Below are 16,862 nucleotides of genomic sequence, written 5' to 3' on the forward strand. Positions count from 1 at the left end.
GGGGCGACGATAAAATGTTCAGGACTCGCCATGGCCTGCATTTCTCGAGCTGTCGACGATGTCTCTAGAAATGGAATAGAGTGGAGGACATGTGGTGTGAAAGGGGACTCACCCATTTCCATGTCTTTAGACCTTTTCCCTTTAGTGTAAAGAGTAATGGTGAAAGATGTGACGTCTGACGGAAGGTCCCTGCGAGCCGGGCACAAAAACTGGCCGTCAGAGAAGCGACATATTTTTTTTTAATGCGTCAATAAATGATTTAATTTGAACACAAAATTCTTTTGTGTTTGGGTCACAATAACTTCCATTCCTCTAACCTACACTTTCAATTCTTGAAGTTTCGGTTACAAGAGCTTGCAAGCCTCCAATTCGGGCTCGATGCGTATTTGTCGAGCCGCAGGAATTTCGCCTCATCGAGAGAGTCACGAAAGTCTCGGTCATTAAACATCCTTTCGATTCCATGCGATTACGCTTTGTTACGTCACCATTTGTTTCTCAGTCTGCCTTCCCACAGTTGGGAACGTTTTCAAGCTGTTGCCTCAAATTTTTTGCCTGACAGTTACTAAGCTTTTCTGTGATTCTCTTCCAATTTTCAAGTAAAAGCATCACTTTCCTTGCAATTCCAATTTTCATGAGCATCCACATTAACAGTTCCTGGCTGTTGCAAAGTACTATAGAGACAAAGTGCTTTTACATGTTAAGGCTACTGCTGCTATCACAGCAACCAGTCGAGTGACAAACCGATGACAAAACATTTTCACGAAGAAAGCCACAGTCATCTAAAAGCGTCGTAAAATGTGTCAACCGGAAACAAAAAAATGTGGAAGTTTACCGAATTGCATGCAATCGACCTCTCTTGCATGAATGCACAAAATGAAATAAATGAAATTAAGAGCCTTGTATCGGTTTATGTTCAATAAAAATATTCAATGAGAAGAACCCTAGGTGGGCAATAACTTGGTTTTTGAGATGATCCTTTTATGTTGTAAACTCAATCCACACTCCCTGGTTATCTTAGAAGAATCAGAACTGCAATCATAGATGCCTTTTTTTTCACTAATAAAAATGTCACAAAACATAGCAAAATCTTTTTTTTTTTTTCCGAGACATATCTTGCAAAAAGGGAAAAGCAGAAAAGTCAGAGGCTCACTCGAGCAGAAAGTCCTCCTCCCAGATGGGGTCAGGAGGGCACTTGACTTGTGTTCTGCACACCTTGACCTACCCATGAACAAAGGGAGATTTAGACACTATGACGAGAAACAGGACTTTAGGGAGTGGCAGAAAGACGGAAAGATGGCCAATTTGGCAAAATCTGATGGTTGTCTCGGGGTGGCTAGGGATAAACGACCGGAAACCTTTGGCAAATGGTAGAAGAGATGCACTCGGCTAGGGAAGAGGTGGCATGGAGTCAACGGGAATTAGGGGAAAAGTTTTGGGAAGGGACACTCCACAACACTTCTAGCACGAAGAACTCACTGCCAGTTTTCTGTATTTCTCTTCGTGTTGAAGAACTGTCATCAAAACTGCCACAGTGGTGAAAAGTGTTCAGTTAGGGAACTGACCTAAGTGATAAAGTTTGAGGTCCACCGGGACCCTTACAAAAGCAAAATGCGAAAGAGTGTCGAAGTCGTGCTTAACGCTAACAGTGTTACGCAGTGTACAAGCTGATACACCACGATAGTAGTTAAAAGAGAATGTGCGTGGCCAAGTGTGAATACACTGAAAAGATGGCAGATATTGAGCAAGGTGGTTTTGAATCTAAGTTTAACACCACGGGGGCCAAAACTGCAAAGGGGTTTTGGCTTCACTTCTGTTGCAAAGCAGTCATTTAGGGTAGAGAACAACTATTCCGCTTGGGGTCTAATTTTCGAATTTACGACAACAAGGATCAAACTACAGGTTCTAAGCCATGTCTCATGTAGCTTGGTGAATCATTGTTACTGGTAGCTTTGCAGAGGATAAGCCTGGTACAAAGCTTAATGGTCTTCCCATAGGCGTTTGCTAGAAATACAATGAAGCCATTAACAGACGGTTTTCACAATCCCTTATCCCTTCATGCCAGGACAGTCACCTGGTTGAGTGAGATGATGCAGAAAGGGTGTGGTGCAAGCCGCACGGGCAGTCGGTGTGCCTCGAGCAGGGTGAGGCTGAGCGAACGCACTTGTGTAGCCGCCGGCGGAGGACTCCCCATGCCGGCGGCGCCACGTGCCAGTTGGGGAATGCAGAGCGGTCCGACGGCTGCCATCCACTCCTGCAAACACGGGGGTCCACCTCGACATCAGTACAAATGCCTCTCATTGACCTTGGCGCTCCTCTCAAGGTCATGCAGACCTTGCCCCGCGGGAGGTCAGTTGAACCCTCAAGGTGTCGCAGTACGTTTAAGACATATCATTAGGCCGTATTCTAGTTTGTTTCAAGATGTGGAAATGCTCTATTCATACTTCTTTGCCCACCACAATTAGCGTGTTACATGACTCACTTGGGCGGCTAGGCTCTAAGATATGAGAAAAGGTGCACTTGTGGCACTCTCCAGTAGCAAGGCACCCCCTTTGAACAAAAAACGTTTCTGTGTTATGTGCCAATTTCCACTGGGTTCCTAGGGCTCCCCCAAGAACCTTTCGAAGTTCACCGAGTTCCCACAATTTCTTGGCTGTCTCTGCTGCCAAGCATTAGTATTTTACAAGATTTGAGCCATCCACTAATGCACTACTGATACACAGCCGACGAACCTTTCCTGGTCTTGCAATTCATGCAGTTAAGCACTGCAGAAGCTTACAAACCTTGTAAAGAACAACGCATATACTAGGGAATGTTTGTCAGATACCTATGTGACAAACATTCTCTGTATATCTGTTGTTCTTTACAATGTTTTTAAGCTTCTGCAGTGCTTAAGGAGAGACATAAGCCTAAATTTAATATATTTTTGAAAAAATTGATTTTCCAATTTTGAGGTTTTCGGTTTTAGAAACTAATTATACACCCTTACACTAAATTTGATAACCATACGCCAAATTGTTAGATTGATAAAAAATATGTTTAACACATTGTGAGGCAGTGACAAAGTGAAGGAGTTCAATGTTTGAATGCATTTTTCTTATTCCCGCTTTTTGCTGCAAATTTTATACGAAGGAATCTTTTGTTCAAAGGTAAAAGTACTCTGATACCGCAATCAAGATGTTTCGGCACTTAAATTTACTGGGAAATTGGGTTATCTACTTTTTTTTGAGTTGGAGTCCTCATTAAAAAAAACATGTTTTCAAAAATTGACATAGGACAGATATGCATCTCATATTTTGAGGTAATAACTCTTCCTAATATATTTACATTTGAGTAATAAATATTAGATAGCCCGAAGTCCCACATCTCCTACTTTATATTCAAGCAGTCAAAATGGTGCTTAATAGCTTCATTTGCAAATCATAGATTTCTTAATGAAGAGTGCGACATCTTTTTATGTAGGTATCTTAAATTGTCCTAGAGAGCTGAACGTTTGCAAAGTACACCTACATCCGACGTTAAATCTCCCCTCCAAATTTCATTCCGATCACTTGAGTAGTTCAGAAGTTTGATCTCTAGTCAGTGTCCCCCCTTAACTGCATGAATTACAAGACCAGGAAGGGTTCATCGGCTGCCGTACAAAAGAGATAGGCATTCCCCAATATCCAAAGGACCCCCCTTGGTACACGGTATTACACCGCACCCTGATTCGCCTTCATTGTATCTGTTTCTTCGCTATAGTATTGGAAGTTTCCACTTGTGGGCTCTTACCAAGTGCGTTGCTGTGCCACGACCGAACTTACCCGGACCAAATCCGAGGAGCTGGCGCAGAGGTAGTAGACGGTGCTGAGGCAGGGCAATGCCCGCTCCACAATCTGAAAGCAGTTGGGCCTGGGGAGGAAACAGAGAGCAAGCAGGCTTTTAAAATTCGGTTGTGACAGGAACGGGAACTTGCGGAACAATCTGCCCCACCTTTCTAGCAGGCTGTCGTGAACCATGTAGAGGTATGAGTAACTCAGGTCAATCAGTCCTTTTGGTTTGGTTCTCTGGAGGAGACAAGGCAAGATTTTGAAACAGCCTTTTTGGGGACGTGCTTGCTGGGAACCTCAAGTCTTTAAGCTATACAAAAGCACAACTGTTTTGTCCCCGATTTCTTGAAAGCTGGTCCCTGAGCCAAGTGCTTGAGCTCGGTTTAGGCCATGCTTTTGGAACAAGGGGCCAAATGCGTTGGTTGAACGATGCAGTTTCTGTAGGTCTTGATCAACTCATTGTAATATACTAAGGGATTGCCCGTATTCGCGAAAGCACCTGCTGTCGAGTTTTAAACTATGCAAAAGTGCACATCAAGTGCCCGCTTTTTCCAAATAGTGCCGTATGAGTACACTAACCTCTGCACCATAATAATGCACATTTTCTGAAAAGAAGTTTCCTTACCCTTGGGTTGTCAAAAAAGTACAAGTGAAGTTCTTTGGCATTGAGGACAAAATAGAGGTTCTTCCATTTCTTGTTTCCCAGGCCTAATTTTCAGGAAGGGAAAAGAAGAAGGAACAGGTAAAGCAAGTTAACGAAACAAAAAGAAATGTGGCATGTAGGCATGCACGAATAGTAGACTCTGATTTCAAAGCGAATAGTGGTTCTGGCTAAATATTTTCGAATGAAATATTGAATAGTTTCTCCAAATCTTTCACTACCAAGCACCATGCTTAAACAAAAATTCAGCTGAACTCGCCTTCCCCTTGTCCACTTCTAAGCTGTTAATTTAAATTTAACTATAGTTATGAACCATGGCATGTAAACAAGAAATTCATTGCAGCTATCCTAGTCAAGGGAATTTATAAATCTGCTTGCTATATAAATATATCCTTTTTTCAATTTTAGATTAAAAAAAAAATAACAACACGAATGATTAATGCTGGTTGTCAAGACATTGCTGCCAAACATAAAACCCTTTTTTTATGGCAAAAACCACCAGGCAGTGCTCCAGTCTTTGACGTCCCATAGAAATTCCGGTTCATAAAAAGAATGAACAAAACCCACCTTAAAGGGGCACTCAAGTGGATTTTGAGATTGTATATCTACCGTCATAACTCATTCTATGGACTCTAAGCATCTCAAAAAAACCTAAATTACATTCAAGGGCAGCCGATTTCCCAATTAAAAATCCAATCAAAGATTGTGCCATGCCCCTCTTTCTGCACCGTGGGGCAGACAACCAGCGGGTGCCACTGAACAGAAAGGTAGCAGGGGAGGGCGCAGAGAGCCAATCCTGGGTGACGCCTTCCCACCGGACTACATTTGCGAATATGCCCGCCTTTGAAAAATCAGTCCGCCGGGTAGTTGTCACTTGTGATACTATAGGAATGTTGCCTTTTTGTATCAAACTCCCATGGCGGGTACACTCGATATAGCGAACGAAGATTGGCCACCCGTTGCTTGCCTCGCGATCCGATTGCGCGCTGGTGACGAGCACATCGCTTGCCTTGCAGGGCTGGCAGACCACCAAGCCAGCATACACACGGTAAAAAACAATAAACAATGCACTGTAAAAAAAAATAAAAAAAAAGTGGAGGATAACAAAAGCAAGGGGAAGGGCACGCGCGCGTGCGTAGGGAGAGCAGGGAGTGTTTGCTGTCGGAATGGTAGCCTGTTCCCTTTCCCCGAACACTGCTGATGCTGCGCGACCCCCTAGCCCCAAAATAAAATAAGCAAAAAAAAGAAGGCTTCGGCAAGTCGAGTGTGTCGACAACAGTAGTTGTGCAATCGCAGTTCGTTGTTTGTTTACCTTTTTCTTTAGAGATTAATGCTTTGCCTTTTTTTTTGCCTTTTTTTTTGCCTGAATTTAGTAAACTTTCTTTTTTGTTGCTTGCTTAACTTTTTTTAAGCGTCTTGCTTTTCTGTTTTTCTTTCGTTTTTTTTATTTCTATGTTTTGTCTCTTGCGCTGTGTGAAGGTCCCGGCCAGGTGCGCGTGTAAGCGCAGCGGGGTTTACGGTCCCTGCCAACTATGCTCTACTGTATTTAGTGGCTCTTGGATGCTCTATCTCGTAAGCTCCCGTTTGTCGCGACCAGAGACGCCAGGAAATTTCAAATCAAGCTTAATTTAACATATTTTTGTATATCAAATTATTGATATATCAAGCAATTTTACAATCCTCTTTGAACTTGATATATCCGGGTTCGACTGTATAGTCTCGCATAATCGCGGCGAGTTAAGGCTGGTCAGACATCTGCAACAAGCACGTTATCTACGACTGCGTCCGTTGTGACCGGAACAACCGCTCTGCGCCGCGCATACACACTCCTGCAACCACTGCAACAAGCGTAGCGGGTCGTCAGCACGGTGACCGCTTCTACGCCGCCGTCAGCTGTTTCAGCGGTGCCTCTAGAAAGAAGGGGACGCCCTGCCACTCAATGCCGTAACAGAAAATAGACAGACAATTTTCTACAGCCTAAAGCCTTATTTATTTATTTTTTTTCAGGATAGGCTTGCAAGGCAGAGTGGATGAAAAAAGAAAAGAAAAAGATGCAATACACTGTCTTGGACGATCATGACTTTGCCAATAGTCCAAATCTCGCCACACGCCTTTTCTATGATTATAAAAGACGATTTAATCTCAGCAGCGATATAGCAATGTAGAAATATGATTTCGTGATCAGATAGACATTGCGAGCATCCAGGATTGCTAACACTAATCACTTTTCTTGGGTGATGAAAACGCGTGAAAATTCGCATCCTTTGTACGGTACGCACCAGTAATACCTTGAACTTGACCACAAGCATGGAATGCACCAAATAAGAAATCCGGGCGATGTTCGAGGACACAAATGCTAAGGAAGCACCACTGTAGTCGAAGTGAACAGACACGACGGCATGGGCATTTCTGCTGTCTTGCGAGTGCCGCCACGACATTGCCGCACGAGTAGGTGAATCTTTCCTTCTAGTACGTTCTGGGTTATCATAGCGACATACGACGAAAATTCGCAGTCAAGGCTAGCACTTTTACGCGGAACGATGAGCTTCCAGCAAGCCGTCCACGTTGACGATCACCACCGACGCCAATGTTTGCAGACAGAAGGAGCCGCGACCGGCACGACCGGCATGCAACGCGCGCAACCGAGCTCTCCTCAATTTGTGAATGGTCTGTCGTTGCAGTCGCTCCCGTCATTCCCAAGCGTAGCGAAAAAGTTCAGCCCGGCTCAACTCCTTGCGCTGCAAACGAACACAAACGAAACGGCCGTCTGGCGCTTCGCTGCGACGGTAACTCGTTGTTCCAACCGGTTGCGTCCATTCGTAAGCGTAGTGGTCGCTCCGAACGCGAGTGTGTGAACAGGCTTTAGCCCTGTTGGGTGCGCTTCTCACCCAGGACCCCGTGCACCGCAGGGAAGCAATACCAGCCAAGCTTGCAGAGCTCTGCGGATATCGCTTCCCCACAGTGCACAGGTGCTCGGTGAGAAGCGCACTCATTGGGGCTAACCCGCCACGATCAACACTTCGAAAAGTATGAACGTCGCAGTTTATCTCAAAGCGAATATCGAATGGCATATTATTCTAAACTACCATTTGAAAATTCAAATATTCGCGCAACACTAGTGGCATTTAAAGGCACCTACTCTTTTTGCTGAGGTAGCCCTGCATGCAGACGCCCTTGCTTCGCTTGGCCATGCCAGTTTCCCGGCTCTCCCGCAGTGTCGCATAGATGTCCCTTGACCGATGCTGCAACTCTTCCGCACGGCTCGAGTGCCGTGTCTCGTAGGGAGCCTGCGGGGCAATCGTAAAGGGTGGTTAGCATATCTTCATTTCACTGGTGGGCAGAACCATTAGTTTAGTACACGAATGACGGGCAGTGATAGTAAAAGCAATGTTGGCAAAGGAACCTATCATCAACCACTAATTGTACAACAAGCTTGACAGAAAAAATAGGCAAAAAAAGAAAGAGGAGAGTCATATTGGGGGCCTAAAATTTGGCTTTTGCCAATATACTTTACAGTTCTTATAGTCGACTCCAAAATTATAGAAGTGACTGGTCGAGAGAAAGCAAGTTATAGTGTCACATTCCTCGTTACTGTTTATATGCAATAATGCACAATATTTCAAAAAGGAGTGTGTCAAGGAGCGTGTTTTTAAGCGACGCAAGGTGACGCCACCTGTCGCGTTACGAATTTACCACGTGTTTTGCGTTTAAAAGTGAAGTAGAGAAGGAAATACTCGAGCTGCATCACTTTGCCATTGCGAGATTTGGACCCTAGCAGCACCTTGTAATGCTGACGACCGACTTGGCACTTTTACGAGCTCAGAAAGTCGTGTTTATGCATTTTGTTTTAGGGGCGAAGCTCCTTAGGGTTTAGCCTTGTCCGTCCGGCGTCCGTGCTCACATCGATCGCCATCCCATCTGCCTTCTTAAAAAAAGAAAAACATGTTTCAAAGTCAACAAGATTCGAACCTGTACGGGGAGACCCCAATGAATTTCTAGTCCATAGCCTTAACCACTCGGCCACGACTGCGGGATGAATAGGGGGCTCTGAGATGTGGTAGTAACTCAAGAGCTGGGAATGTCATGGATGAAACGTTGCATGTAGCCGCTCAACCTCTATGCAGGAGAGGGCGCTGCGGTCAAATGCATATATAATCGCGTTAAAATTTCCATGCATTGGCTTAACATTTATAAACGAGAGGGCGCTGCGGTCAAATGCTCAAATGCGTATATAACCACGTTCCATACCACATTCTCTTTCTGATATGGATGAAAACAATGAGCACAACCACTGGCTCTGCATTTCACCGACCATAAAGCTGTAATAATGAAGTCGAAACGCAACCCGGAACTCAGCACTACCCCTGAGCAATAAAAAAAAATCAGCATCGTCAGCACTACCTATGAACAAAATCAGTATCATTAGCACCACCAGAGCTTCGCCCCAATCAACATCACTTACCACATAAAGATGCTGTCTTTTTTTTTTTTTTTTTTTTATTGTATATTAGGCGTTGATTATGGCATGTTTATTATGCTGATGGCGATCATATGTATATATGTCGATGTATAAGCAATATATATGGTTGCCATGTGTTTCTTGTTTCTCATATGTATAGTTTTGTTGTTTGTATGTACCCCACACCTGCAGGGGCCTGTTCAAGGCCTGCAGTATGTCTAAATAAAAAAAAAATAATAAAGAAATGGCCACAAGCCAATTCCAGAAGAGAAAACCGCACCTTGAGCACAGGGTCCCCCAGCACGTGTCCTTCAACAATCTGTTCCACTTTGTAGCGGCTCACCACAGCCTCCAAGCTGCAAAAAAATTATATCATTGAAAACGGAAAAAAAAAAAAAGAAAATCACAGAACATTATGTAATTTTTAATACCCGGCAGCAAGACAAAAACGCTAGTCGGAACATAACAGCTCCTATTCTTAGTTAAGACGTTTAATATCAGCTGCGCCCGAAGACGACATTATATATCAGAACTGGCGATGATTTAAAAGGTGAACTCATCTGAAAACGTTTAGCGAGTTGAGGACTAGGCTTCAGTGTACCTTCTACGGTGAAGACGTAGGCAAAGAAAACGGGGAAGAAAAACGCGAAAAGCCGTCACCTGTCGAAAGAGCGCCCACCCATGACGTAGCGGTTTCCCTTGCGCTCGATGCGGAACCTCTGAATGGTGTTGTTGATGTGGAAGAAGAGGGAAAAGTTGCCGGGAGAGTTGTCGCTCGGGCGCACCAGGAAACTGCCAGGGCCCACTGCACAAAAACCGACAGACATTATCACTTCACATTCACATAGTCATGACAGGTCACCAAAGTTCGTCATCATGGTGGTGATGATGATGATGACAACGATGACGATTGTAGTGTGCTACTATAGGGTTCTGTGTTTTCGGGGTTTATTTTTCTTCAAATTCAAAAAGAGTATTGTTTTTAACAGATTATGTGTTTTTTGGTGTTGGACAAAACATCTGTGTTTATCGGGCCTTGCGTCGAAGAAACAAGACGTGGGCATGGAATCTTCCAGCCTCCAGAGGACATGCTTGTGCCCAGAATGCTTGAAAAACGTCCCGGCACCAATAAAAGAAGGAAACGAGGTCAGCTGTCTGGTTTCCCAAGAAGGAAGCAGCCTCGCTGGCAGTACGATGGGGCTGTGTTTAATGTAAATGCAAAATAAAACTACTAATATATTATTTTTTTTTTTGTGGGGGGGAAAGGGCAAAGGGGCTTGGGTTTTTTTTTTTTTTTTTTTTTTTTGCGAAAGAAAGCTCTAATTTGTGTTTTTCCGGTTTTCCCTGAATTGGATTAAACCAGCTCGGGGTTTATGGGTATTTACCGAAAACGCAGAACCCAACTGTCCAACTGCAACAGCATCCCGGCACACGTGGAAAGAAATGGCGCCCGCGGAACCAGGGAATCCTGGACGGGCATCGAGCGGCATGCGGTTGTTTAATCCCTGCCGTCTAAATTGCTCCGATCTGTTGATCCAGTGTCGCCAGGTAGCAAGGCTGGATCAACCTCTATGCATATAAACTTCCCAGGAGCATAATTTGCCAAGTTGTTTAATCTATGTGGCTCTTTCGCAACTGGGCTTGTGCCTCAGTAGTGGATCATCCCAGCCTTCCAACAGCTTCACTGTCCGCTATTGCAGCGAAGTCTGGAATTTACTGAAAGTTGCGGTACATTTAAAACTGTTGGACTACAGACGCTTTCAGTCAGCTGCGCATGGGCACCGCCATAGCCGACCTCCAGTTTTTGTTTCCTCTCCATTCCGTTCGCTTCACTTCACCATTGTCACAGCACAACAGGTTATTGCACTTTAGGTGCTACTGTGTCCTTCTCCCCAGCATAGGCCTTTGCAGAGGCTCGTCAACGCCTGCCTCAGTTGTTCGGCATCTTGGTAAGACAAGAAAAGGTCGGCAATGGCGGCTCAGTCTGGCGCACGTTTAAAGCATCTATACCATGGACTGCCGGACTCACTCCAAGCGGCACCATGACAAACATTTTGCATGATCGTCTAGCAACCAGCCTCAAGTCAACTGCCTTACAAATCTAATGACCAAATTGAAATTACATAATCATCTAGTCAGACAAAATCGTACGATGCTTCTCGCGACAATGACAACATTGCGAGAAAAAAACTATGCAATATGAGGATACTCACTCTTGGCTAGCTCTTCAACCGCTGCCTCCTTAGACATGTCGGCGTGGAACCACGGGTAGATTTCGTTTGGGTCCACGTCATCGTCCTAAAAGATAGAAGCGCACGCGTGTTACTGCTTCTGCAAATCGCACAAGACCACAGAGGGTAAATCAGGCTATCCCCATAATAGCTGCGATCCCCCTGTCAGCGTCCCTCTCAGAGGGACGCTGACAGGGTATTTAAGTTTGCCAAGATTTTATTTGTATATGACATAAGAGAGCCCAACTACCCACGACACAATATGTGACTCGAAATTCATTTTCTTTTTGCCCGAAAACCGGTCAGTTCGAGTGTGCTCACTCTATTCTCCCTGGTCACGTGCCGTTTTCTATGGTTTAGACACAACCACCAAAAATATACAAAGTCGTGGGTCATCGATGGCACACACTCAATACTAAAAATAGACAAAAAATATGATGCTCATTTTTTATGGCTTATAAATGCTGCAAATATATTGATTGAAAAAAAAAAAAAAAAAAAGTTGCACAGTCACGTGATTTTTGGTAACTTACTTCTCTATATTTCTTTTTCCTCCCCACTCCAGTTTCGGTTTTGAGCAGTTGAGTTTTTTTACTTTATTAAAAATATATGTAACGCAGTAGCAAAGTATTGATTGGGCAGTCTTCTGACACCATAATAAACCGCCTAAAGATATATATTTTTTTTTTGTTTTTGGGGGTGTTGGTGTTTTTTTAACCCCCTGTCTACTAATCATGAGCGTCATCCATTACGGATCAGAAAGCCCGACCACAAGTCTGGCTTGCATTTCAGTTTTGGTGCCTGTTTTGTGCACTCTCCGGCAGATACAGCGCTACCGCTATCCGCTCCACGCCCCTCAGGCTATTTTGCTGTTTCGAAGTTTTGTTTAACTAAAACTCCACTATCTCAGTAAAAAAAAAAAAAAAAAAAAAATGCTCGAAGTACACCTTAACACTTCTTAAGAGTTCTGAATGCGAAAGCATGCAAGCGGCTGGACCGCTTCCTTATTTCATCCACTGCATACTTTTCGTCGCCGGTCAACACGCGCTCTCTCCTGGGCGCATTGACCTTAGACGCTCCGTGTTAATGGTGCGCTGACAGACATGCAGTGCCATGGGGTGAGCAGGCATTGAAACTGAGGCACAGTGGCCAATGGGAGCCTCGTCGACGCACGCCAGCCAATGCGCGCCAGCCAACGCGACCGAAGCAGGGAAACTAGGTGCCATTGTCAGGCTTTTCGCGTGGTTTCATAGCTGGGAGCTAGCTGAACTTGGAGAAAGAATTTAAGGGGCCATTTGAAGCCAATGACGTCGGCTCGCTCCGTGGGACAGTTAATGCTTCCGCATTAAAAAGCTACCATCTGAAAGCATTTACTTGGCCTCCAGATGTTGTTTGTTGCTCTTTACCTTTCTGAATGTTTCCAACAGTACCACACAGCAAAGTGCTACTGAGTGGACAGACCAGATGGCCAGGAATTAATAACAAGAGCAACAGACATCTGAATGCCAAATGAAAGTTTCCTCTGATTTCCATTCAAACTGTTGATTTCAAATAAAGTTTGCGGTAGGCTTTACGAAAAAACGTGGAGGCCAGCGTACCAGTTCTTCCAGCAGCTCCCTGAAGACGAGCCCGCTCTCTTGGGTGCGGTGAAGGGTGCACCACAGCCAGCCGTCACCCATATCGTTGTGGACAACAAAGATGTCTCCCTTCTGAAAACTGCACACCACAACCAAAACCGCACACTTTCAGCGTCACTTGTTACTTCACACCAGGTCGTCTGCGTGATTTTTACACAAAGAAATAAAAATACAAACAGGTAAAGATTCTGTGCTTCGAAATGTGACCCAGAATGGAGCATAAATGCTGTTACGAGCATTGCAAACTTTCTTGTACCACGTTGTCGAGGCTAGCGTAATGCTGTTAAAGCTACTAAAGGCAACCCTATGAGTGGATAAAGTCGAAAAAGCTCACCTAAGTTCGTCTGTGTCCGCCATCTTGACGTACGGCAGAACAGCGATGGCCCGCTTTTTGTCGTTGACCGGCTGCGTGGGAAAGATTTTGCCCTTGTGAGCACGACAGGGCATAATGGCAGCAACACTCATGTTTCAACTTATGCTATCATTGCCAACAACTGTCTGTTTTAGCCTGCACTACCGCTGTTTGTGGTACCAGTGTACAAGGACACTCGGTAAATGTCCTACTTGTGATATGCTTGTGTCTCGATCCTCCTGCCTCGCTTAGCAGAGGTGCGACAAAGTGAATGCAAACCTCGGGAGGGCAGACGGGTTGAAGCAGGCGCTCTTTCTTGAGCAGGTCTGACCAGCCAGTGTAGTATCCAATAAGGTCCGACAGGGAATCGAACTGACGGCCGCCGATGTAGTAATCCCCGCACACGGCAGTAATCCTGTAACATTGTGAAAACAAAAATAAAAATGAAACCAACCAGCAAGGTCTGCACGGCAAACTGTCGATTAGCCACAACTTGAGCCCATAAAAAGTGCAAATCCTTAGCCTTTGACAAGTATGATTAATGTGACATGTTCACAGGCACACACTGCATTCACCAAGATGTGAGGGTACTCGGAAAGAATAAGCAATTAGTGAGGCGGTCAGCTGATTGAGTTGGTGAACCACGAATGTGTTAAATGCCGATAAACAATGAATCAACAAGTGGGACAGGGGACAACACATGCACCTCTTCCAGAGAGGTCAAGTGTCGTCCTCAATAAATCTTTTATGGTTCCCTCGGCATCACCAACACTTTGTTCAATTTGGTCTTTCCCACACGGTGGACGCATTTGCGCAGCCCCCCCCCCCCCCCCTTTTTCACTCAAATTTGAAAGCTTCTGCAGACTTCAAACGATCCACTTGTGGCAAGAATCGTCGTACCCCTTTGTTTCACAAACTCGGCGATTCATAAACATCATATCACAACAACCGTCCGCAGCGTGTGCCTTTGCCAGCGAACATTTCTCGTAGATAGTGCCTAGATTTCATCCCGCAAATACCGCAATACCTTCAGTACATTTACACACAGGTAAGAAATTCCCAGGGCTGCTAATTGATGGTGCCAGCATGCCTGTGCATAGATAGACGATTAGGAGCAGTCGCAAAGCAGTCAGTCAGTCAGAGGCACATGTGCAGACCAGACTCTAAGGTTGGCAAGGAAAGCAAAGCACCTGAAGTGATTGATGCCGGTGTGCCCCAGGTAGGAGAGGACGTAGGAACCGGGCTTGCGGTCGCTCTCTCGGAGCAGGTACCGACCCAGACCGCCCGCGGATTGCAGGCGCTGTTCCGCAGTGTAACGGTCAAGTCGGCCATGGTACCACCTGGGTCGCGGCACCACACATTACCCTTTCTCGGGCATCAAATGTCACCGCTAACATTAGTGCTCCGAATGAGCACTTTGCAACTCACTAGTAGATTTGATGACAGGAGAGAAAAAGGAAACGGACTGGCTTTCACCTGGTCACGCCAACAGTGTCTTGCAGTGCGTTTTGTGAGAAATTAAAAAGGACTAATGGCCACATGCATAAAATGACAGACTCGCTGCATGTTATGATTGAAACTCTCGACAATGAGTAGTGCATTCCCAAACTAGGATTGTCATTCATAATACAAAACTTACAATTGTCTGTTAAGAAGTTTCAGTGAGAAAATTACAGTTGATCAGCATCGCACGAGTATTTCCTCCAAAAAAGGCATTATTTACAAAAAAAAAGTAAGCCACCGCCATTGTAAACCCTTCAAAACTGTCGCATTTTGTGCGAAAGCTATCGTGTTAAGATGCTAGTTGGTTTGGACAAAATGACCGATCTAGAAAGCACATTTGATCTACTAGCACCCAATCTATGATTTTCAGAAAAAACTACCCCAACCTGTAATAATAGCTTACCGTAAAATACCGAAGAAACGCCCACCCTCATTTTATCGAAATACGCGTAAAGCCAACTATGGGCGCTTATTAGGGCGCTTGATGTGTACTTGCCCAAATTTTCGAATTTCAAAAATGTTAATAGTGGGCGCTTGTACGGGTATGGGCGCTTCCTCGGTATTTTACGGTAAAGGCAAAAAAAACAAAAAAACATCACCGCTGGGTACAAACGCAACATTTGGGTAACGTAATCCAGGCCATTACAGCTCAATGGAGCCAACAGGATCTAGCTTCATTGTCTGACATCTAGTAGTGCACATGATGCCACCAAATACCCTCATAGCAGACTTCTTAAAAAGGTGAGTTTGCTACAAGTACAGAGATTTCCTTCAAAAAAACTCCCTGTGAAAGATCATGGTGCATCGTGGGGTATGTGAAGACACCGTGCAATGGTTTGTACATGGGTTCATTTTTTTAGGCTTGTATACTCTGCAACAATAGCAGTTCTACACTGATGTGGTGTTCATTTGGCTACCCAAAGGAGGGCACATGACCAAAGAAAAGAGTCTGCAGCCTGGAAGCTCATGTTTGCATAACAAATGAGCTATGCCACTTTTTCGTTTTCTCTGGACACTTTATGGTATGGTTCTGGGGTATTCTTCAATTACCTCTGCTACTGTTAATCGCTGTTGCAACAAATATGCATCTAAGCACAAACACTATCACAAGCAGTTGAAACTCAAAAATGTTGCTCCAACTCTTTCAGTCTCTTATTTCTTATGTACTGAGACGCATATTTGCTCACTGTGAAAATGACAAAAAAGTGCTCTGTGTAGTTCTCTTTCTTTTCTTTTTCTGACTTGCTGTTTAATCACCGTAAAGACAGATATCCACTCTAAAAGCCGTCGTCATGAGAGCTTGGTGAGACGGTGGCGGATTTACAGCGATCATTGAGCCCTATTTGTTTGCAATTTTGAGCTTAAACCCAAACACTACTCAAGAGAACCAAACCGAAACGCCACTAACTGTAAGTTATTCTTTTTTCTTTGTTTTCTTGAAGAGGGAGGGGAGGGAGGAAGCAAACTTACTGGGATTGTGGTGGAGCTGTCAACGAGATGCTACCGTCATCTTCTATCAAGTCTCCGTCTCCAGCGAAGGGGTCGTACTCGTCGTGGAAGGCCGCCTCCCGTTCGTCATCCTGCTGGCTCGCCGCATTTCCTTTCAGATGTTTTCGATGTCGAGGATGCTCGAAGTCTAGTTCCGCTGCCATTTTTGCGGACGCTCGCTTGTTTACAGCAGCTCCGAGGTCGCCTTCATCATCGTCGCCGGCGATTTTGCGCGCTCCGTCGCGCCCCCGACTACGCTAAAGGCTAATCTGCCTTTAAAAGAAAAATAAACCGAACGACCCAATCGGTATTTAGGTTTTCGGAAATCAAGAGAGAACAAACATCGTCCGAACGCGGTTGACTCGGCACAACATACGAAGCCACGGTTGTCGCCGAAGGAACGAAAATTATGTGAAAGTCCCTCATTTGACAGACTACGGGCGTGTTGACGTGGTCACCCCAAGTTACCTCAAAGTTCAAACTTATAGCTCTTTCTGAACGAGTATATTAAAATGACGTCATATTTTGGATTGGTTGGGTTGGTTAGAGTTAGTGTGAAGTTGGTTGATGTCACGTGTTTGTTAAATAAATAATTTAATTTTGTATTTGCTATAAATTTTTTAAAGAAAGCGTCTAATGTGTTTTTCTGAAACACACAAACTTATTGGGCGTTCTGTCGGCACAACGGTACGTAGCTTTTTTCAGTCAAAAAGAGCTCAGCGTTT

At 44.7% G+C, this 16,862-nt stretch overlaps 1 protein-coding gene across 1 annotated transcript in view; it reads right to left on the bottom strand.

Annotated features, from left to right (window-relative positions):
• Positions 1-16,563, bottom strand: part of LOC8025059 (ras GTPase-activating protein 1) — a 30,858-nt gene extending 14,295 nt beyond the window's left edge. The window contains exons 1-16 of the mRNA XM_042288982.1: positions 16,480-16,563; positions 16,120-16,394; positions 14,337-14,486; positions 13,426-13,561; positions 13,129-13,199; positions 12,756-12,873; positions 11,140-11,224; positions 9,587-9,731; positions 9,207-9,282; positions 7,607-7,754; positions 4,432-4,514; positions 3,970-4,043; positions 3,801-3,888; positions 2,072-2,251; positions 1,151-1,218; positions 113-189 (exon numbers count right to left, since the gene is read on the bottom strand). Of these exons, the coding sequence (XP_042144916.1) occupies positions 113-189; positions 1,151-1,218; positions 2,072-2,251; positions 3,801-3,888; positions 3,970-4,043; positions 4,432-4,514; positions 7,607-7,754; positions 9,207-9,282; positions 9,587-9,731; positions 11,140-11,224; positions 12,756-12,873; positions 13,129-13,199; positions 13,426-13,561; positions 14,337-14,486; positions 16,120-16,394; positions 16,480-16,563 (1,858 nt within the window). The remainder of the gene's footprint in view (positions 1-112; positions 190-1,150; positions 1,219-2,071; positions 2,252-3,800; positions 3,889-3,969; positions 4,044-4,431; positions 4,515-7,606; positions 7,755-9,206; positions 9,283-9,586; positions 9,732-11,139; positions 11,225-12,755; positions 12,874-13,128; positions 13,200-13,425; positions 13,562-14,336; positions 14,487-16,119; positions 16,395-16,479) is intronic.
• Between the last annotated feature and the right edge of the window lie 299 nt (positions 16,564-16,862).

Source organism: Ixodes scapularis, unplaced genomic scaffold (assembly GCF_016920785.2).
Source record: "Ixodes scapularis isolate PalLabHiFi unplaced genomic scaffold, ASM1692078v2 PGA_scaffold11__112_contigs__length_91849675, whole genome shotgun sequence".
NCBI lineage: Eukaryota > Metazoa > Arthropoda > Arachnida > Ixodida > Ixodidae > Ixodes > Ixodes scapularis.